The 23,289-nt window shown below is 46.1% G+C and overlaps 1 protein-coding gene across 1 annotated transcript in view; it reads right to left on the bottom strand.

Moving 5' to 3' along the window:
• Positions 1-3,563: 3,563 nt before the first annotated feature.
• The window catches only part of LOC126458370 (guanine nucleotide-binding protein subunit beta-2-like 1), a 102,035-nt gene continuing 82,309 nt past the window's right edge, over positions 3,564-23,289 (bottom strand). Inside the window, exon 7 of the mRNA XM_050095344.1 lies at positions 3,564-4,388. Coding sequence (XP_049951301.1) covers positions 4,206-4,388 — 183 coding nt within the window. The 3' untranslated portion in view covers positions 3,564-4,205. The remainder of the gene's footprint in view (positions 4,389-23,289) is intronic.

Genomic DNA, 23,289 nt, shown 5'->3' with positions numbered 1-23,289 from the left:
TAATGTTAAGAAATATTCCGTCTTTCGCGGCTGTAATAAAAGTTTTATTTACACCGGACGTGTTTGGCTTTATTTTAAAGCACTTCAATCAATGAAAGGTATGGCACATACACAATGGTACTCATGTTCTCTTTCTTGTTTTTGTTCCACAGTCGCAGTTTTACCAATGGTACTGAAATATATTCCTTTTCTGCAACTGTAATAAGTGACTTATTTAGACCAGATGCGTTTCTCTCTTTTGAAGCATCTTCAGTGGACAGAATTTTGTCTCCTCCATTGCCAAGTTACCTTTTGTAGTTTTGTGCTGCGGTAACACAATATTCAACGTTTGTGTTGGCTGATCAGTGTTTTAGCAAATAAATGCTGTTTGTGTGTGCCACACACAAAAATTATATTTGACATAGCTCAGCGCACTTCACTGATAGATGGTATATTCAAGTCAATGTTTTTGTAAGTCCACAGTTTTGGTTAATGTATTTTGTCTACTTCCTTTTGATTGATTTAAGTGCTTTAAAATAAAGCCAAACGTGCTCAGTGTAAATAAAACTTTTGTTACAGTCGCGAAAGACGGAATATTTCTCAATATTACATACGACACCTATGTGGTACTTAAATTAAATGAGATATTGTTATACAGTAAATTTTATATGGAATTTAGGTATCTTGTCCACATTTCATTCTCAACATTGTGGCAACTAAAATCGACCATACGGAAAGTATACTCTATGGACTTTTACCTCTGCAAACTCTTCAAAATTTCGTGCAATGGTTTACTATATTTAATGCTGCATAATAACTGCGTTGAACATCGAAACAAAATTAAGTCATTTATGAGGGGAACGTATCAGTCAAGAAGACATGTAAAAATCTAATTTTTGGGCCAAATAGTTTTTGTGGAATCGAATGATAAGAGTGTCAAAGCAGTCTGAACACGATGTGTCTGCACAGGCGAGCAGTGCAGTGACAAAATCGTGCACAGCGTGGAATGCAGGGAGCACGTCTTTGTAGCAGCGAAAGGGTTAATGCGGCCGTGGTGGCTTTACTTCATGAACTGCGCGCTCCCCCCTAAACGTAAGCTTGCGAACTATGCTATACTATGGCGCTGCTTCTATTGGCGCGTGTGTCGTGTGCAACTGGCAACGCAGCAATCTCCCGCGCCTGGGCGGGCATGCGCGAGCCGCCAAGATAAAAGAATTGAACTATAGTGACACCAGAAAGAGCTCTGCCATTATCAGATGTTAAGGGGCGTCTGATATGAAAGGTGGGTTTTCTTGTCCTGTACACTAACTAGGATTTGTGTTGTTTCATGACATCTCATTTACACAATAGTTAAACAGCTCTCCAAAGATACATTTAATAGAATTCGACTGACAGTCTTCCTAAGTTACTGCATGCACTGCAATTTTTATTGTGAGAGACTAGTTAAGTGTTTGCCAGACTGGAACTATGGCCCAGATGTTTGTCTTTCATATCATGTATGCTAACAATGACCTCAAAAGTAAATAGTTCTCTGCTCTATTAAACCACATATTCTAAATAGCATAGAAATTTTGATTGACCATTTGTGTGTGTGTGTGTGTGTGTGTGTGTGTGTGTGTGTGTGTGTGTGTGTGTGTTGTACCTAACCCTTTTACCTACTTTGACACTCTTTGAAGCAGACACCTCTCTCAATCGCCAGAACAGGCTGAGAACAGTCTGGGGAGGTGGGCACAGTATTTACTGTTGGAAATCAATAAGTTTAACTTCCACTTGTGACATATTCACGAGCAATGACCAGCCAAGGTTTCACAATTCTGTTGTAAGCAGGGAAGGGAAAACTTAATACTGCACTATCAAGTTTTTGTGCAGTCAACATACTCTTGATGAAATAATTGACAACGACAGTTCAGTGTGGCAAAGGACAATCAATTATCACATGCACATCACAATGTTACATGGCATAATAATTTTGCTAGAATAACAATATTTTTTAGGTTGGACGAAAAACATCACAAATACAACTGCTCAGTGAAAACATATTGGCACTAACTAACACTATGCCTACCAGACTGAATACAGCAAATCTTCCCATATAGATCAACATAGGTTTTGTATCTTAATTTTATGTCACAAACTTTCAACATAGGTATTAGAAGTTTTGTATCTAAAACTGGATGAACACAAACCAACATAATGTCCTGCAATTTCTTTCTGGTTGCAAACTGGCGATTTTGGGTATGGGGCAGCTATTTACAGACAGGCGTAAGAATATGACACAATTTCTGAACTTGCTTAATGCTCTGAAAAATCGGCTAGATTGGATGCTGCCATTTTTGTATGGATTATACGACTTTACTGTTACCTGGTTTATGGCAAAAGTATGTCATTATTTACTATAGTCGAAATTTCAATTAGCCATAACTTTTAATGAACTCAACTTCTAGTGAAACTAACCGTATCATTGGAATCAGGAAGATAAATATAACCTACTGAATAACAGTGAAGACACACAATACTCAATATCCATCCAAATTGTCATACAAATTACAATAGAATGTCAAGAATGATTAGATGTTCCTAAAGGCCACATAGCTATATGAAGGTGCTTCGTACGCAACAACCAATTTCACATCAATCGATGTGCATCTTCAGGTTTTATAATGGTTACATTTTCCTGATGTAGATGGACAATTACGGAGTTTGAGCATTTGGAAAGTTATCCATGTTGAGAGTCAAACCTCACTGGTGGTTTGTCATAATAAAATTGAGTACACCCAAAAGATTTTTGTCAAAATGTACAAAGCACGACTGCTGAATTAGCCAGGCCAGTGAACACCCCAATGGTATATTACAGGATCAGGTGGACACCAATTGTAAAAAACTCATACAGTGATTTTAAGTTTTACTTACATCAGTTTTATACAGCTGTTGTCTACTGCATCCTGTGTTATATCATAATGGGTGTTAACCAGCCTGGCTCATTCAGCTGTCACTTTCATTTTCAACAAACATCTTTTGGGATTCTCAATTTCATTATGACAACCCACCAATGTGGTTTTATTCTTAATGTGGATGATTTCCCAAATGCTGGGACTGTGTAATTGTCCAGCTATATTATAAAAACATAACCATTATAAAACCCGAAGATGGGTCTATACTGATGCGAAACCAGTAGTAGTTGTGATTTAAGCACCTTCATACAGCTTCGTGGCTTTTGGAGCTACCTTATCATTCTTGGCTTTCTAATTGTGATGATTTTTATAAAAATTTGAATGGTTATTGAGTTATTATTATTATTATTATTATTATTATTATTATTATTATTATTCACTAAGTCTCCGAGCTGTGGTTGCCCTCCCCAGACACTATTTGTAAAATTTAGATACAGAATGAAAGGAACAGAAAACATAAGTTGGATGAGTTTACAACTTACTATGTTTCAACTAGGTTTCAGGATATAAAATGAATAAAGCAGCATTACAAAAGAATTTCTGCAAACACAATGTATTATCAAAATAAAGCAATTGATACATCAACATTTTTGTAACAATTCACTTAATCTAAACAGTTTTATCACAGTGCAAAATTTTAATGCTGAACAAATATATAGGAACATGAACAAAATCAATAAAACTGGCAATGAAAGAATGTTGTGGGTCAACATTTCACCCCAACTAATGTCACTTTAAGCATAAGTCATGCTAACTAACAATTCATGTTACATCAGGACAGAAACACTGAAGGAAAATCACAGCGAAACATATCACTTCTATGAAGAACAGAATCAACAGTTTCACTGAAGGAAGAAAGCAACTGCAAATAAAACCAAGGAAAAAGTTTGTACTTCAATAAAAACACAGGAACCGTAATCTAAATTTTCGCAAAGAAAAATTTGTAACAGCATCTTACCTGAAACAAATGACTTCTGGAAAAATTTCTTTCCAGTAACAGACACAAAATCAATTACTCTTATTCATGGCACATAATCAGTCTCATATGAAAACACACACAAAAATATTTACTGTAGAGCATTAACATTTAAGATGAAGCTCAAGGCAATTTCAATTATAAAACAGGTACTGCAAATGTCCACTGCCTTGATTTGTCACATAATGTCTAACCGTAACAAAATAACAACAAACAAAAAAGGCAATGAAGGAACTTAACTGACAACAAAAATAGGAACTTCCAACTGAACCACAAAAACAGCAAATTTCCAGTGTGCCTCACGAGTTAGTGGTGATGACCTGCCATGCTCTAATGTGGTTGTCCGAGTAGCCCGCAAACAAAGTTTGTCCATCACCTGACCATGCGAGTGACAGGCACTGCGGTGGTTCTGCGTCCACTCCCTGATACTGATTAAGCACTTCTGGGCACAGTTCATCTACTAACAGCTTACCTTCCAGATCCTGTAATTTCATAAAAATTTTGTGTTAGAGGAATGACATGCAGATAGAACTAGGACAACACCACTGACACAAACCAAAATCACTACTACTTTTAAAACTAATGAATGTTAGGTATTTACTCTTCATGATACTTCAAAGCTTTCATAAACACTTTTTTGACTGGGCTTTATCAACACTTCATGACTAACAAGGGAAGAATGCAACCAACAGGTCACCGATTTTGCTCATCTCTTGCACGATTATATTACTTAGATGTACTAAATGCTGCTATAGCACAATGCACTAAGTGTTTGAGAAATCTGTTCTCCAACTTTTACAAGCCTGTTGAGTACCAAGCAACAATGCCAGAAACCCTAGTGGCAGACTAGAGGTTTGCGATTATTGAATTCAAGTATCAGAGATTTTTTTCCTAATGTTCACATAAATACTTTGTGAAGGACCACTGTAATTCGATCAAATTTATTTTATTAATTTTTTCTTTACATTTCAGGTTCTGATACGTGGATTTTTTCCCATTAACACTACGCAAATTGCATTGGCCAAGTGATGTGGAAATGGACACAATTGCGGTGCCTCGTGTTGGCGGCGTTAGGGGGGGAAGAGAGAACAACTTCTTTTGGAAGCGGTCGGGGTATGATCAGGGACTGGTAGATGGCATCATCTTAGCTCAATGTGAATCAGCTAAATAAATATTATGCCCTTAATTATGCAATGGGAATACAGAATGAAAGAGGAAGCGGCAAGGAGGAATTTTGCACAGAGCGTAACTTAATCATAGCTAACACTTGGTTTGAGAATCATGAAAAAAGGTTGTAAACGTGAAAGAGGCCAGGAGACACTGGAAGGGTTCAGATAGATAATATAATGGCAAGACAGAGATTTAGAAACCAGGTTTTAAATTTTAAGACATTGCCAGGGGCACATGTGGACTCTGACCACAATCTATTGGTTATGAACCATAGATTAAAACTGAAGAAACTGCAGAAAGGTGGTAATTTAAGGAGATGGGACCTGGATGAACTGAAAGAACCAGAGGTTGAAGAGAGTTTTGGAGAGAGCTTTAGGGAATGATTGACAGGAGCAGGAGGAAGAAATACAGTAGAAGAAGAATGGATAGCATTGAGAGACGAAACAGTGAAGGCAGCAGAGGATCAAGTAGGTAAAAGGACGAGGGCTAGTAGAAATCCTGAATTGAATTGATCAAAGGAGAAAATATGAAAATCAGTAAATGAAGCAAGCAAAAAGGAATACAAACACCTCAAAAATGAGACTGACAAGAAGTGCAAAATGGCTAAGCAGGGATGGCTAGAGGGCAAGTGTAGAGATGTAGAGGCATGTATCACTAGGGGTAAGATAGATACTGCCTACAGGAAAATTAAAGAGACCTTTGTAGAAAAGAGAACCACCTGTATGAATATAAAGAGCTCAGATGGAAAACCAGTTCTAATCAAAGAAGGGAAAGCAGAAAGGTGGAAGGAGCATGTAGAGGTCCCAGGAGTAGAGGACATTCCATTAGAACTACTGATAGCCTTGGGAGAGCCAGCCCTGACAAAACTCTACCATCTGGTGAGCAAGATGTATGAGACAGGCGAAATACCCTCAGACTTCAAGAAGAATATAAAAATTCCAATCCCAAAGAAAGCAGGTGTTGACAGGTGTGAAAATTGCCAAAACTATCAGCTTAATAAGTCACAGATGCAAAATACTAACTAACTCTTTACAGACAAATGGAAAAACTGGTAAAAGCCAACATTGGGGAAGATCAGTTTGGATTCCATAGAAATGTTGGAACACATGAGGCAACACTGACCCTACCACTTACCTTACAAAATAGGTTAAGGAAAGGCAAACCTACGTTTCTAACATTTGTAGACTTAGAGAAATGCTTTTGACAATTTTGACTGGATGGCAGGGGTCAAATACAAGGAGCGAAAGGCTATTTACAATTTGTATAGAAACCAGATGGAAGTTATAAGAGTCAAGGGGCACAGAAGGGAAGCAATGGTTGAGAAGGGAGTGAGACAGGGTTGTAGCCTATTCCTGATTTTATTCAATCTGCATATTGAGCAAGCAGTAAGGGAAACAGAAGAAAAATTTGGAGTAGGAATTAAAATCAATGGAGAAGAAATAAAAACTTTAGGGTTTGCCAATGACATTTTAATTCTGTCAGAGACAGCAAAGGACCTGGAAGAGCAGTTGAACATGTCTTCAAAGGATATAAGATGAACAACAACAAAAGCAAAACCAGGATAATGGAATGTAGTCAAATTAAATCAGATGATTCTAAGAGAATTAGATTAGGAAATGAGACACTTAACGTAGTAGAAGAGTTTTGCTATTTGGATAGCAAAATAACTGATGATGGTTGAAGTAGAGAGGATATAAAATTTAGACTGGCAATGGCAAGGGAAGCGTTTCTGAAGAAGAGAAATTTGTTAACATTGAGTGTAGATTTAAGTGTCAAGAAGTCTTTTCTGAAAGTATTTGTATGGAATGTAGCCATGTATGGACGTGAAACATGGATGATACATAGTTCAGACAATGAGTGACTAGAAGCTTTTGAAATGTGGGGCTACAGAAGAATGCTTAAGAGTAGATCAAGTAACTAATGAGGAGATACTGAATAGAATTGGGGAGAAGAGAAATTTGTGGCATAACTTAACTAGAAGATGGGATCGGTTGGTAGGACATGTTCTGAGGCATCAAGGGATCACCAATTTAGTACTGGATGGTGGTGGTGGTATTGGGATGTTTAAGGGGGACTAAACAGCGAAGGTCATCAGTCCCCCATTCCAAAAACAGGCGTGACATATATTCACTAAGCAGGTAAAACCCCAAGGGGAAGGAGACTCCCCCCAGGCCCTAAAAGAACACAAATGTGGCAACGAACACTACAGACACGAAGAGTATAGACGAACACCAGACAAAAAGAAACAGAAGAAAAGAAGATGGCCGGAGACCGGTTGACTGACCACGAGAACAAAAAAAAGGGAAAGAGTCAACCATCTGATGACACACCAAAACAGCAACAAATATTGAGTGACGCGAGGACAAAAGACACAGAAAGGGAAAGGTGCAGGACCTCCCTAAATGGAACCATAAAAAGGACTACCACGGATAAAATTTAAAACGTCATCAGTCACGGAGGCATCGTCACATAAAACCAAAGGCAAAGTGCCCGGGAGATTAAAAGACTGCTGGAGGGTGCGCAGTCGGGGACACTCCAACAAAATGTGGGCGACCGTCAGCCGGGACCCACACCGACACAGGGGGGGGATCCTCCTGACGCAAATGATGGCCGTGCGTCAGGTAGGTATGGCCGATGCGGAGCCGACACAGGATGACAGAGTCCCTGCGAGAAGTCCGCAGGGAGGAGCGCCACACATCGGTCGTCTCCTTGACAGCCCGCAGTTTATTCGGGGATGTCATGCCACGCCACTCAGCAGTCCACATCCCAAGCACCTTACGGCGCAACACCAGCTGCTGATCGCGAGCCGTGAGGCCGATCTCCAAAGCTGGGGCGTCGATCGCCCCTTTGGCCAGCCTGTCAACACGTTCGTTCCCCGGGATGCCAACGTGACCTGGCGTCCAAACAAAGAAAACCGAACGACCAGAACGGGTAATGGCGGAAACAGACTCCTGAATAGAGGACACCAGAGGAGAAGAGGTATAGCAGCGGTCGATGGCCTGGAGGCTGCTCATGGAGTCACTGCATATGACGATGGACGTACCTGAGCAGAAACGCATATGCTCAAGAGCGCGCAATATGGCCACCAGCTCTGCAGTAAAAATACTGCAGCCAGCCGGCAAGGAGCACTGCTCAACATGGGCAGCGTGAGCAAAAGCATAGGCAGTGCGACCATCAACCAGGGAACCATCAGTGTAGACAGTCTCATAGCGCGAAAATGAGGCGAGGAGTGCAAGAAAACATGACGGAGGGCCACAGGTAGAACCGAGTCCTTGGGTCCCTGTGCCAAGTCCAGACGGACGGCCGGCCGGGGCAAACACCAGGGAGGCGTAGGTGCACGGACCCGGAAGGGAGGCAGAAGAGGGAATGACCCCAGTTCCGACAGCAGGGACCGGACGCGGACAGCTATGGAAAGCCCAGACCTAGGTAGCCTTTCGGGCAGATGGAGGACCATGGCAGGGAAAAGCAGGTGACGATTGGGATGGCCCAGCGAGCAATGCACGTGGACAGCATAGTCGGCGAGCAGTCGATGGCGGCGAATCCGCAGCGGGGGAACCCCGGCCTCCACCAGTAGACTATCCACGGGGCTCGTACGAAAAGCGCCAGTTGCAAGCCGAACCCCACAGTGGTGTATGGGGTCTAACAACGTCAACACTGAGGGTGATGCACACCCATACGCCAGGCTCCCATAATCAAGCCTGGACTGCACAAGGGCCCTGTATAATCGCAACAGCGTGCAGCGATCCGCACCCCAAGATGTGTGGCTCAGGCAGCGGAGGGCGTTGAGGTGCCGCCAGCACTTTTGCTTCAGCTGAGTAATATGAGGAACCCATGTGAGCCGGGCATCAAAGACGAGTCCTAAGAAGCGGCAAGTCTCCACCACTTCAAGCAGGTGGCCGTCGAAGTAAAGTTCAGGATGAGGGTGGACCGTCCGACGCCTGCAGAAGTGCATAACTCGAGTCTTGGCTGGAGAGAACTGAAAACCTTGAGTCAGAGCCCATGATGCTGCCTTCCGAACGGCTACTTGCAGCCTGCGTTCGGCGACTCCCGTAGTCGTGGAGCTAAATGAGATGCAGAAGTCGTCGGCATACAAAGAAGGAGACACCGACGACCCCACGGCTGCAGCCAGACCATTAATGGCCACGAGAAAAAGGGAGACGCTCAACACCGAGCCCTGCGGGCCCCCATTTTCCTGTGTATAAGAGGAACTAGAGGTGGCACCGACTTGCACCCGGAAAGAGCGGTGCAATAAAAAGGTTTGAAGAAAAGCCGGGAGCCGACCACGAAGACCCCACTCATGCAACGTACCAAGGATGTGATGCCTCCATGTGGTGCCATACACCTTCCGCAGATCAAAAAATACAGCAACGAGATGCTGAAGTCGGGCAAAGGCCGCACGGATGGCAGATTCCAGCCGCACCAAATTGTCCGCTGCAGACCGGCCCCGACGGAAGCCACCCTGGGATGGGGCGAGGAGACCGCGCAACTCAAGGACCCAACACAAACGCCACCCCACCATACGTTTGAGCAATTTGCACAAAACGTTGGCGAGGGTAATGGGACGATAGCTGTCCACCGCCAGTGGGTCCGCACCGGGCTTCAAGATGGGGACAATAACACCCTCTCACCATTGCGACGGGAACGCGCCCTCGCTCCAAATGCGGTTAAAGATGGTGAGGATGTGTCTCTGGCAGTCCCTGGAGAGATGCTTCAGCATCTGTGCGTGGATGCAGTCTGGTCCTGGTGCCGTATCAGGGCAATCGGCGAGGGCAGCGAGGAATTCCCTCTCGCTGAAAGGAGCATTGTAGTTGTCAGAACGACGCGTGTGGAATGATAACGGCGTCTGCTCGGCTCGCTCCTTTAGAGAGCGAAAAGCGGGGGGATAAGTTGCAGTCGCAGAGCTCTTAGCAAAGTGCGCAGCAAGACGTTCAGCAATGGCAGCAGCGTCCGTGCAGACAGCGCCGTCCAAGGAGATCCCAGGGGGTCTGGTATCCATAAATCCGCCGGATCCGGGACCACACAAGCGAGGGGGAGACACGGGAGCCCAAGGATGAGACATACCTCTCCCAGCACTCCTACTTACACCGTGCAATAAGACGACGGGCCAAGGCATGGAGCCTCTTAAAGGCGATGAGGGTCTCTAGAGACGGGTGCCGCCTATGACGCTGGAGGGCCCGCCTACGGTCGCGAATAGCCTCAGCAATCTCCGGCGACCACCAGGGTACAGCCTTCCTCCGAGGGAGTGCAGAATAGCGGGGGATGGAAGCCTCGGCCGCCAAAATGATTGACGTGGTTAAGACACGGACCACTTCGTCAAGGTCACCTTGTGGGGGAGACGCGATGGTTGCAGCGGAAGTAAAAGCCGACCAGTCAGCCCGGTGGAGAGCCCAGCGGGGCAGGCGCCCAGAAGAATGACACTGGGGCAGTGACAAATAGATTGGAAAATGGTCACTACCACAAAGGTCAGGATGCACTCTCCAGTGGAGGGATGGGACAAGTCCGGGGCTGCAAAGAGAGAGATCGATGGCCGAGAACGAGCCATGGGCCACAGTGAAATGTGTGGGAGCACCGGTGTTCAAGAGGCTAAGGTCGAGCTGAGCCAACAAATGCTCCACAGCACGACCACGGTCATCGGAGACAGTCCCACCCCATAGAGGGTTGTGGGCATTGAAATTGCCCAGCAACAAGAAAGGTGGCGGCAATTGGGCAATCAGTGCAGCCAGGACAGGCAGCGCGACGTCACCATCCGGTGGAAGGTAAAGACTGCAGACGGTAATAGCCTGCGGCGTCCACACCCTAACAGTGACAGCCTCTAAAGCTGTTTGTAGAGGGACAGATTCGCTGTGAAGAGAGTTAAGGATATAGATGCAGACGCCACCAGACACCCTTTCATAAGCCGCTCGGTTCTTATAATAACCCCGATAGCCACGGAGGGGGGGGGGGGGGGGGGGCGGGTCCGCATTGCTGGAAACCAAGTTTCCTGCAGAGCAATGCAAAGGAAAGGATGAAGGCTGATAAGTTGGCGGAGCTCAGCTAGATGGTGGAAGAAACCGCTGCAGTTCCACTGGATGATGGTATTTGGCCATGGATGGGAAAGGCGTGATGGGACTGGGGAGGCAGGTTACGCCTCCTGGGCCCCTGCTGCTGCTACTGAGTCACCACCTGTACAACAGCCATCCATTGCGTCCGAGGGACTGGCGAGATCCATGTCCTCAGCGGACGCCAGAATCTCCACCTCATCTTTGGACGCAGAGTGAGAAGGCTGCGGTGGGGCAGGTGCCACCGTAATGTCAGGATGCTTGGGAGCCTTTTTCTTGGACTGCTCTGCGCGCTGTGCCTTAGGTGGTTCTGGCTGGGAGGGCCTCACTGGGTCAGTCTCAGGGACTGAAGACGACCATGACGCCCTACGACCAGCGACCGGTGGTTGTTTGAGATACTTGTGGGTGTCCGCTTTGGCACTGGGCAAAGCCTGGGATGGGAGGGCCCCAAGGGATCCCTTCCGGGCGAGAGGAGCTGAAGAAGGCTCACGCTTCTCCGGCTGGGAAGGGGGAACAGATGTCCCCAGTGGTTGGGGCGGTGTTGCTCCTGAAGTAGATGGAGCAGGAGCAACAGGTTGTGAAGTGCCCCCCACAAGCAAGGGGGCTGGTGGAGGCTGACCGATCTTAGAGCCGATTCGTGATGATGGGAGAACTGTCGTTGCAGCAGCGGCGTAGGTTGATGTCATTGCCACAGGATGGAGCCGCTCGTATTTCCGTCTAGCCTCAGGGTAGGTCGGGCGGTCCAGGGTCTTATATGCCATTATCTTCCTTTCTTTCTGGAATATCCCACAGTCCGGCGAGCAGGGGGAATGGTGTTCTCCGCAGTTAACACAGATAGGAGGCGGGGCACATGGAGTATCGGGATGCGAAGGACGTCCACAATCCCGACACGTGATGCTGGAAGCACAGCGGGATGACATGTGTCCGAATTTCCAGCATTTAAAACATCGCATCGGAGGAGGGATATATGGCTTCACATCACAACGGTAAACCATCACCTTAACCTTTTCGGGTAAGACATCACCCTCACAGGCCAAGATGAAGGCACCGGTGGCTACCTGATTATCCCTCGGACCACGATGGACGCGCCGGACGAAGTGAACACCTCGTCGTTCTAGGTTGGCGCGTAGTTCATCGTCGGACTGCAGAAGAAGATCCCTGTGGAATATAATACCCTGGACCATGTTTAAACTTTTATGGGGAGTGATGGTGACGGAAACATCACCCACCTTGTCACAAGTGAGCAACCTCCGTGACTGGGCAGAGGATGCTGTTTTGATGAGAACCGACCCAGAGCGCATTTTGGACAAGCCCTCCACCTCCCCGAACTTGTCCTCTAAATGCTCCACAAAAAACTGAGGCTTAGTTTGCATAAAAGATTCACCATCGACCCGTGTACAGATAAGGTACCGGCGTGAATAATCTCCACTGCTGTCTTTAGCCATGCGTTCATCCCATGGAGTGGCCAGGGAGGGAAATGATCTTTGATTGAATTGCTTGCCGTTGAGGTTAGACCTCGATCGCTTAGAGACTGCTGGTGGAGGCCCACCAGCGAGAGATGATATACCATGCTTCATTGCGGGTCATCCACCCTGATGCCACCCACTCCGACCAGGGGCTCTCCCCACGGGCGCCACCCAGCCACAGCAAAGACCACCTGGCAGGATGGCCTTTGCTGGGAGTCCCGATGCCCCAGAGGGATAGGCATCTACTCCTCGGCATACGTGGGGAGGTAGCAGCTCAGGCATCAGCAGTGCGATCCCTGTGTAGTCAGGGGGCTACCACCAAGAGGGTACATGACGACCCCACCACAACGGACTGGCTACCGTGCTGGATGTCGGGTGTTGAATATCCATGTGTCAGGAAGGCAAAGATGGAAGTTCATAATGGAGGGCATGTATGCTGCCCGGAACACACAGCAGCTGATGTGGCTGGAAGCACGGTGTAAAGCCAACTCCATGACAATATTGGGTGTGCCAGATCTTAGGGCAAGATGGATATATAATACACCACGTAAGGCGTCATTCCCCAAATGGGACGCACTAACAGAAAATTTTCAAAGGTAGTGGTCAAACCCCTTAGGGGACCATCACATTAAGGCCGAAACGTTTGAGACTCCTTTTAGTCGCCTCTTACGACAGGCAGGAATACCGCGGGCTTATTCTGACCCCCGAACCCGCAGGGGGATTTAGTACTGGAGGGCAGCGTGAAGGGTAAAAATCTTAGAGGGAGACCAAGAGATGAATACAGTAAGCAGATTCAGAAGGGTGCAGGGTGCAGTAGTTACTTGGAAATGACGATGCTTACACAGGATGGAGTGGCATGGAGAATTGCATCAAACCAGTCTCTGAACTGAAGGTCACAACAACAACAACCACTACCCTTAAAAGAGTACACGGAGATATAGAGAAGAGTTTCGAAACACTGTAGACAGAGATTTGAACAGCATATTGTTGACGCAGGGGGAAATGCCAGGGGACAAAAAAGTAATGAAAATCTTACAAACAGATGGCACCTTAAGCCTCTTAATGTAAATGGGGTCAGCTACAAATGACAGAGGAATCGCAATACGACTGCTACTGCTACAATTCGAGTTGCACATTGGGCATTACACCACCAGTGCTGTTCAGTGTGCATGACTGCACAAGTTCGGCAGTCAACAGTTGTGGTACTGTTAGGTAGGTAGGTAAGTCCACCCACAACAGCAAGGTCATATCACATTGGATGGGAAAAACCAGTTTTTAAATATCCGAAGGCCAAAAACCATATAAAATGCAAAGTGACATCAGTTTCAAATTGTCGTGAGACTTACACAAGACATCTTCAATATACTATCCACCATTTTTTTTGCCAGAAGTTGAAATTGAGAAGCAGCATGTTCCAGAACAGATCTGAGTGTCTGGGATCACATTAAGAAAGCATTATGCAATGCATACCATCAATTCAGTTATGTTCGTAGTTGGAGCACTTAACACAACATCTGTCAGATAATGCCTCAGCCAGAAGTTACACAGAACGAAGGTCAGGTGAGCTGGATGGCCAGGCTGTAGGGAAATTGCGACGTAATTCTAGCATTTCTGAAATCCCTCCGCAGCAGCTGCTTCACTAGCTGTACAATGGGCAGATGGGCGCCATCTTGCATAAAAATGATCTTATCCACATATCTGTGCTGTTGAAGGGTTGGAATGACTGTGTGCAAAAGACTCTCATAGCATTTACCAGTGACAAAACAGGTAACAGAACATGAGGACTCATCTCCTTGAAAAATACTGCACTATTATAAAAAATTCTGTCAACCCTCGCAACACAATCACCTTTGCAGAGTGAAGTTGAACCAATTCAAGTTATGGATTTTCCATTGCTCATATTCTGCATATTGACATGTCCTTGGAGATGTAAATGGGCTTCATCTGTTCACAGAATGTTCCATGACCATTCATGGTCCACTTCCATGTGAGTAAGAAATTCCAGAGCGAACATTTGTCTTCCTGGCAGGTCAGCAGGAAGCAACTCCTCAAAATGAGTGATTCTGTATGGATAATAATGCAGGATGTTTCGTAGTATTTTATGCAGCATGCTCGCAGGCATGTCCAATGTTTGGACAGTTCTCTGTGCACTGCATGTTTGCACACCACTGCTCTATCTCGCTTGCAATGCTGTGGCCACATCTTCAACAGATGTCTGCCAACTACTTTCTTTCCTCTGTAACACTGCACTTCGAAAGAACCTGTCTTTTCAAATTTTGTAATCATTTTCTCCAGCCCTTGGCAGACATCTGACCAATCCCTTTTTTCCATACCCCAGATTGTCAAGAATTTCTACAGGGCTACTGGCACACAGTCACCATTCTTGTAAGACAACTTTAGCAGCAGCACATGATTATACATGGAAACAGTCAGGCCCGTGTCTGACAAACTGAGGAACAGCCACGTGCAGCGTGTCTGTTGGTGTGCTTATTCTTACAAAGTGCCCCTCTTGGTCAAATGTTCATTAAATTTTTGTTTGTTCCACAGCATCCCCTCCCCTCCATGTCAATAATGTGCCATTCAATTCTGAGCAGTTTTTCCTCTTTTTACTTTGTTTAAAACTAAATTTGATTATGCACACCAATTAGGGACAGTATACAAGAAATAACTGAATTATTGTTTTCAAATCAAATGTACTATTTTCTTACGTTTGTTATGCTACTGAAGTGTACAGAGTAGGAAGTAGTGTAGAAATGCACTTCTGCCATTAGTTTCTGTCAGACATTATTTCTAAACTTTGTAGTAGTAGTAGTAGTAGTAGTAGTATCAGTTTAAGATAGTACTACATTATGGCAGTGCACATATTTCTTTTGTTATGAAACTGAAATCTTTCAACTTTATTACCAAACAGAAGGATAAATCACTTTCCCACACTGCACACAGGTAATAAAAGCTAAACTGAAATGCTGTAAATCCCTTCACTGGCATAGCCTCCTCCTCACATTGCTGGTCAAAGCAACACACAAAAACGTAAAAAACTTTTTTTTGTTTACTCGACTGTGATTTATGGGATACTCTGGCTGGGAGCCACGCCACAAATGTGAAATCACAGAATCTGGTCTCAAAATATTACGACACGTTATTCATAAGACAGATCAAATCACAATCGTAAAAGTGAGTCCAGTTACATAATGACTTACTCATTCAATAAAGATAAGAGGTACATTAATTAGCACAATTTTTTCTTTCGTTCTATTGAAGCTGTCAACATTTTTATCAATACATTGATGATCTTATTGCAAATGCAGTATACTTTATTTGAAGCATGTATACTCCAGTGTAACTTCACAGCCAGAGGTGAATCATTTTATGAATACGCGAACGTTCCTTACCATACTTCACCATGAATTTACCACCAAGATTATAACAATCTCTCTCTCTCTCTCTCTCTCTCTCTCTCTCTCTCTCTCAAAAAACACACACACACACGCACACACCACACACACACACACACACACACACACACACACACACACACACACACACACACACACACAGGTTGCCACAAGCTTCCCCAGTGAAATTATCTAATATTTCCCCGATTTCCAGCCAAGTTTCAACATTTTTCCCTGACAAATTTTGAGATCTCAAGGGTAATTAACTTACCTTTAAGATCTCAAAGTAAGTTTACAGAAAATATAAGGACTTCCGTATCTCTCTCCCATTTTGTTTTAGGGCGCAAAAACAATTAGTGTCGTGCATGCCCGTGTCAAAACTCGGGAACACGAGGACAAAGGGAGGAGTTAAAAACGACTACATGTCAATCCCCAATGATGGAAGAGAATATAGCTAAAAACAGGGACATGGAGAAAGGTCTATAAAATACACAACAGAGAAATAGAGGTTCAGAACTGAAAATTAAATAGCCTTCGGCATATTGCTATGATGGATTCTGACAGGAAATGGCAGACACTTAAAAGTTGGGCGCAATATGCACAAAGTGATGGGGGGAGTGCCACTTAACAAATGGCGATGGCTAAAAAGGCCCAACACGCAACCTAGTTAAAATGACCTACTCGTGGCGGGTGGGCCGAAAGGAGGTCTTCCAAGCTGCTGGGAGAGGCTTAACAACTCTGAACTTATTCCCATGAAGGGAGGACCAGTGGCGATGCCAAAGTGACACCACTTCCTGACAGACGGCAACAGAGAGATCAGAGGAATTGAAAGAACTAGTGGGCTGAAGTACAAAGAATGCAGCCTTTGCAGCAGCCTCGTTTCCTGTCAGATTGACACGACTAGGAACCCACATAAATGTTACAGTGGCTCTATCAAGGGTGAGCAAGTGAAAGCCTTCCTAGGCCTGTTGCACTAAGGAATGGACGGTGTACAGCACACAGAGACTTTGAAGGGCACAGAGAGAGTGAGCAGATGACAATTGAAAAGCCTGTGTCGCCGGATGCACTCAGTGGCTTGATACAGGGCAAACAGCTCTGCCATAAATATTTAACTGTGTGCCGGAAGTCGATACCGAAAAATGTCGGCGCCAATAACGAAGGCACACCTGACACCACAATCAGTCCAAGAGCCATCAGTGTACACAAAGGTACTATCGTGAAATTCTGTGCGAAGGTTGTGAAACTGAAGGCGATAGAACAAGGTTGGTATAGTTTCATTAGAAAGTGAATGAAGGACAAGATGAACACAGGCCACTGCTTGAAGCAAAGGTGGTGAAGGGTTCAAACCCACTGGCAAAGTTGCAGGGAACGTGAAGTTAACCTGCTGAAGCAAGAGCTGAAAGCCAAGTCCAGGAGGTAACAGAAGAGGGACATGCCCCCTACAGCCGATCAAAGGAGTCATAGAAAGAGGCAGCGTAGGATGGGTGGCCACGCATGGCAGACAAACGGCATGCATACCTGCTGAGGAGAAAGTCACGGCGGTAGGCCAGCAGTAGTTCAGCACCTTCTGCATAGAAACTCAACAGGGCTAGTGTAAAAGGCACCAGTGGCCAAATGGATGCCACAATGGTGGATAGTATTGAGACGACATACGAGGGATGGATGTGCAAATGCATAAATAAAGCTCCCATAGTCTGTTTTCCAACAGACAAGGTACCATTATAAATGAAGGAGGGTGGTTCGATCTGCACCCCAGAAGTACCATTGAAGACACATAGGACACTGAGGTACCGCGTACCGTGGGCTGCCAGATAAGACATATGGGAGGACCAAGAGTGTTTCCTATTGAGCATGAGCCCCAGAAATTCCATAGTTTCAATGAATGGAAGAGCAACAGGCACAACATGTATAGATGGTGGGAGAAACCAATTGAGCCGATTTTGTCCGTGGGAAAACGAAAGCCACTGTTGATGTTCCATGAGTAAAGACAACTGAGACAAGTCCGTGAAAAACTGCAACAGATGGCAAAATCGTCAACAAAAAGGGAGCCAGAGATACCCAGTGGGAGACAGGCCATTATATGGTAAATGGAGATAACAAGGAGATCAATGCCCCTGGAGCCCTGAGGCACATCGTTTTCCTGGATAATGGTGTCCAAGAAGGCAGAACCCAAACATACTTTGGAAAGTAATCCTTTTAAAAATTTCTAAAGGAAATGGGGCAGGTGGCCACGGAAGCCCCACGTTTAGAGAGTATGTAAGGTACCTGCCCCTCAGCAGGTGTCTTAGGCTTTCTTCAGATCTACAGACACGCCACAGTCTGGGATTTCCACAGAAAACCATTCATGACATGGGTGGACAAAGTGACGAGATGTTCAATGTCGAATGGTGCACTCTAAATCCACATTGTGCAGTGGTTAATAAATTGAAAGACTCGAGCCAGCATACCAGCTGGGCATGAGTCGTATGTTCCATTACCTTGCAAACACAGCTGGTGAGAGAGATGGGACGATGGCTAGAAGGAGGTTTTTGTCCTTACAGAGCTTAGGTACAGGTACGATGGTGCCTTCACGCCGAAGTCCGGAAACATGCCCTCTGCGCAGTTGTGGAGGTACGTATTAAGCAGTAAGTGCTTGCCTGCTAAAGAAATGTGCTGCGACATCTGAATGTTAACAGTGTCTGGCCCTGGGGCAGAGGATTGGGGTGAAGTGAGAGCATGATCTAGATCTCTCATAGTAAAGGTGGCATTTTAACATGATTATGAGAAGAGAAGGCTATCGCCCTAGCCTCCTCCACTCATTTCCAATAGAGAAAGGCAGGGTTATAGTGGGAGGAGCTCGACATTTCCACAAAATGGCAGGACGAGGTGTTGGAGATAGCAATAGGGTCCACAATGACATTGGAGAATGGATATTGGTTCCAGAGAGCCATCTGAGAGGAAGAGGGGTGTGGAACTGTTAAAACAAACTTTTGAATTAAACCCAGCTAGCTTTTATGTTATCCTGAAAAACACAACAACACTGTGCACACATCTGTTTATAATGAATGCATTTTGCCATCATATGATGACAGTTAAAAACGCAGAGGTGGGGTACGAGTCAGCAAATGGATAGCAAATGGGGAATGGTTGCTCGAGTAGATGTCAGAAAGTACAGGCCATTTGAGACGATGAGCAAGATGTGCAGTACAGAAGGATAGGTCCAAATGGGAATACGTGTGCGAGGAGTCTGAATGGAACGTGGTCGCTCCTATGTTAAGGCAAGAAAGGTTAAGCTGATTAAGAAAGTCAGTGAAGAGGGCTCCTCTTGACAGATTCTGGGAGAACCCCAAATCGGATGGTGAGCGTTAAAGTCACTGAGCAGCAGAAATGGGTGAGATAGCTGCCCACTATGCTGCAAGAAGTCGGCCCTGGCGACATCGAATGACAGAGGGATGTAAATGGTACACGATTCCCTCAAGAGATGGAATGCCGACCTCGGGCGGAAGGTCATAATGGAAAAGAAGAAATGTGAAAGTTCAAAGCGATTGTGAGGATGCAATGTTGCTTCCTGAAGGCAGAGTACAAGTGGATGCTGTGATTCTGAAAGCAGCCATAAATCCTCTTTGTTGGATCAAAGGCCACGAATGTTCCATTGGAGGAGAGAGTGACGAGGAAAAAACGAGTGTCATCTTGGCAGCTGCTGAGTGCCAGTCTGTGAAGACTTGCTGTTACAGGGCACAGAGGCAGGAGGATCCAGTTCCACGAGGTCCAAAGATGTGTCAACTTTGTTCTGCTGTCGGCCTGCGGAGCCCAATGCAGAAAAACAGTTGGTGGTGGGCACCAGCTACACGAAGGCCAGCCAGCGAAGCTATCATGTGGCAACACAGTCGTGGAGGATCGTCAAGCCAGTGAAGGAGAAGAATGTTTGCCTTTGTTGGATTTCTTTGAGCCTTTCCGATTAGCAGAGGAAGACGCCAGTGTTAGCTGGCTGGAGAGATGTTTGAAGTCTTCACAGGCTTATTCCTGCTGCCCTTTCCGTCCTGCCAGTTGTTTAGCTAGTGACTTCGCCCCATGAGGCCAGAGAGTGATGGCTTGTTGCACACCTGGACGAGGGGACTGCGATGCTACCATAACACTGGGCAGTTTCACAACCTCAGAGCTGAATTTGAGGTCGCATGTCTGCGTGGCCATGTCTATCATCGAGCGAGATGTAATAAGAACAGTACTGCATGTGCCAGGCGATAGAGTGCAAGGTTTGTGACAAGCCAATAACTTGTGAGCGACCTGGTAAATAACTTTTTCCTTTACCCAGATCTCCTGGACAGCCTGCGAGAGGAGGTGGCATGGTTGCCATTGCAGTTGATACAGTAGGGAGGAGGAGGCAGACAATCGCCCTCGTGCGTATCAATACCACAGGTTACACATTTGGTCGGTTGTCGACAAGACATTTGAGTGAGGGTGAAACGATAACATTGGTAGCAGCACATCGGGTTCAGAATGTACTGTTGGACTGAGAGACCCTCATAGCCTGCTTTGAACTTGGGCAGAAGCATCTCTCTACAAGAGCAGGATTTCACAGGGCCGGCACCTGCATCAACACCTTTCTGAATAATAAATGGATTTACTGTTGCGAAGGACTAACCGTGTTCAGTATGTGAAACCACGAGGAACCATGGTCCAGCTGGGACAGTCTGTGAATCGTTTGCCTCATTCCATTTACATTTTGTAGACGTTGATTGTGGAGATGATTGGCTCATTGCAAGAAAATCGCCCATGATTGCCAACCTTTCCGATGGTGTACTCCTTCCAACTGAGGGCCACCTCCACAAGAGGGCGCACCCACCGTAGGTGATTGTTCACAACTCAGATCAACCCCTCCGAACACATGACAGAGGGACCAATTGGCAATTTGGGAAGGTAGCAGCTCAGGCAATCACCCCTCCCTGGGTCTGGCTTGTGCCAGAGGGTACGTGAAAACCCTACCTGTCGACCCGGGGCTGGGAATTACATGTTACCCAGTCACCTGTTACACATCAGATGTGTGGGCCAGCCTTCAGGAGTGCACAGGGAGGAAGAAGAAAAAAGAAGAGTGTCGAGTGGAGGAAGGATAGGAGAATGTGAACAAAGAAAGGAAAAAGGAAGGAGGAAGAAAAACAGTGGTGAGACTTTTTTTTTTGTTGTTCGTGGTTTTAGGGCGCAAAACTTCTATGGTCATTAGCGCCCAGCCCGTGACGTAGGAAACAGGAAAAAAACGAATTTTAAAACCAGCAGCAATGGGAACAAAGTCATAAAATTTGAGAAACTAAAGGCAGAAGGAATGCTTAAAAATCCACTATAGAAAGGGGTTTGTTGTCCCCAAAAAAAAAATTTCAAATGACTGACGTCATTTCACTGTCACTAATAAACTGGAGAACGCGGTCGGCTGAGCGCGTGTCATCTGCTAAAATCGACGATAGATCAGGCGATAGCTGTAGACGGGAGCGTAACGGATTAAAATAGGGGCATTCAATTAAAAGGTGTCTGACCCTCCACAGCTGAGAGCAGTGGGGACAGAGTGGGGGAGGATCACCGCTTAAAAGATGTCGATGGCTAAAAAGACAGTACCCTATCCGGAGTCTAGCTAAAATTACCTCCTCCCGACGACGCGTTCGGGAGGAAGAGGCCCAAGCGCAAGGAAGGGCTTTCACTTCCCGCAATTTGTTATGGGGAAGTGTTGACCAATGCGCATGCCATAAATGAGCAACTTGGCGACATAAACCGCTCCGTAGATCGGTAATGGGAAGCGACTGAATAGCTGGCCGAGGAAGAGAGATTGCAGCCTTGGCCGCTATATCGGCCGCCTCATTCCCACAGATACCAGCGTGTCCTGGGAGCCAGAGGAACGCCACCGAGACGCCCCCCAGGTGGAGCAAGCGCAGACAGTCCTGAATCCGGTGGACCAGAGGGTGCACAGGGTAAAGAGCTTGGAGACTTAGGAGAGAGCTGTGAGAATCTGAGCAGATTACGTACTGTATCCGCTGATGGCGGCGGATGTAGTGGACAGCCTGGAGAACAGCGTAAAGCTCCGCAGTATAAACCGAACACTGGTCGGGAAGCCGAAAGTGATTTGGGGTGTCGCCAACAATATAGGCACTCCCTACACCTAACGATGTTTTCGAGCCGTTGGTGTAAATAAATGTGGCATCCATCATTTGTGCACATAGAGCAGCAAATGCCCGACGGTAAACAAGTGTAGGGGTACCATCCTTGGGAAATTGACATAGGTCTCGGAGCAAGTCGATCCGGAGACGGAGCCAAGGCGGTGCTACACCCGAAGTTGTCAAGAAGGTTTTAGGAAAGCGGAAGGAAAGAGAATGGAGCAGTTGACGGAAGCGGACTCCCGGGGGTAGTAGGGAGGAGGAGCGGCCTGCATACCCTACATCAAAGGAGGCGTCGAAAAAAAGGTCATGGGCTGGATTAGCAGGCATGGAAGACAGATGGCTAGCATAACGACTCAGAAGGACTGCCCGCCGATTGGACAGCGGAGGTTCAGCAGTCTCAGCATAAAGGCTTTCCACAGGGCTGGTGTAAAAAGCTCCAGACACTAAACGTAATCCACGGTGGTGGATAGAGTCGAGACGCCGAAGAATAGACGGCCGAGCAGAGGAGTAGACTATGCTTCCATAATCCAATTTCGAGCGCACTAAGGCGCGATAGAGGCGGAGAAGGACCACTCGGTCCGCTCCCCTGGAGGTACCATTCAGGACACGGAGGGTGTTAAGGGAACGTAGACAGCGTGCCGAAAGATAGGAAACGTGGGAGGACCAGCACAGTTTTCTGTCAAACATAAGACCCAAGAATTTAGTGACGTCGGAAAATGGAAGGTTGACAGGACCTAGATGTAAGGAGGGCGGAAGAAACTCCTTACGTCGCCAAAAATTAACACAAACGGTCTTACTGGGTGAGAAACGGAAGCCGTTTTCGATGCTCCACGAGTGGAGGCAATCGAGACATCCTTGAAGACGTCTTTCAAGAAGGCTGGTCCGTTGAGAGCTGTAGTAGATCGCAAAATCGTCCACAAAGAGGGAGCCCGAGACATCAGGAAGGAGACAATCCATAATTGGATTAATGGCGATGCCAAACAGTACAACACTCAGCACGGAGCCCTGGGGTACCCCGTTTCCTTGGGAGAAAGTACGGGAGAGAGTAGTGTTCACCCGCACCCTAAATGTGCGCTCTGCCATAAATTCGCGAAGAAAAAGGGGCAGCTGGCCCCGAAAGCCCCAAGAGAACAGTGTGCGGAGGATGCCTGTCCTCCAACAGGTATCGTATGCTCTCTCCAGATCAAAAAATATT

The sequence above is a fragment of the Schistocerca serialis genome, chromosome 2 (assembly GCF_023864345.2).
Source record: "Schistocerca serialis cubense isolate TAMUIC-IGC-003099 chromosome 2, iqSchSeri2.2, whole genome shotgun sequence".
NCBI classification, from domain to species: Eukaryota; Metazoa; Arthropoda; class Insecta; order Orthoptera; family Acrididae; genus Schistocerca; species Schistocerca serialis.
The sequence above is the reverse complement of the archived record's forward strand: the minus strand, read 5'-3'. Positions and strand labels throughout refer to the sequence as shown.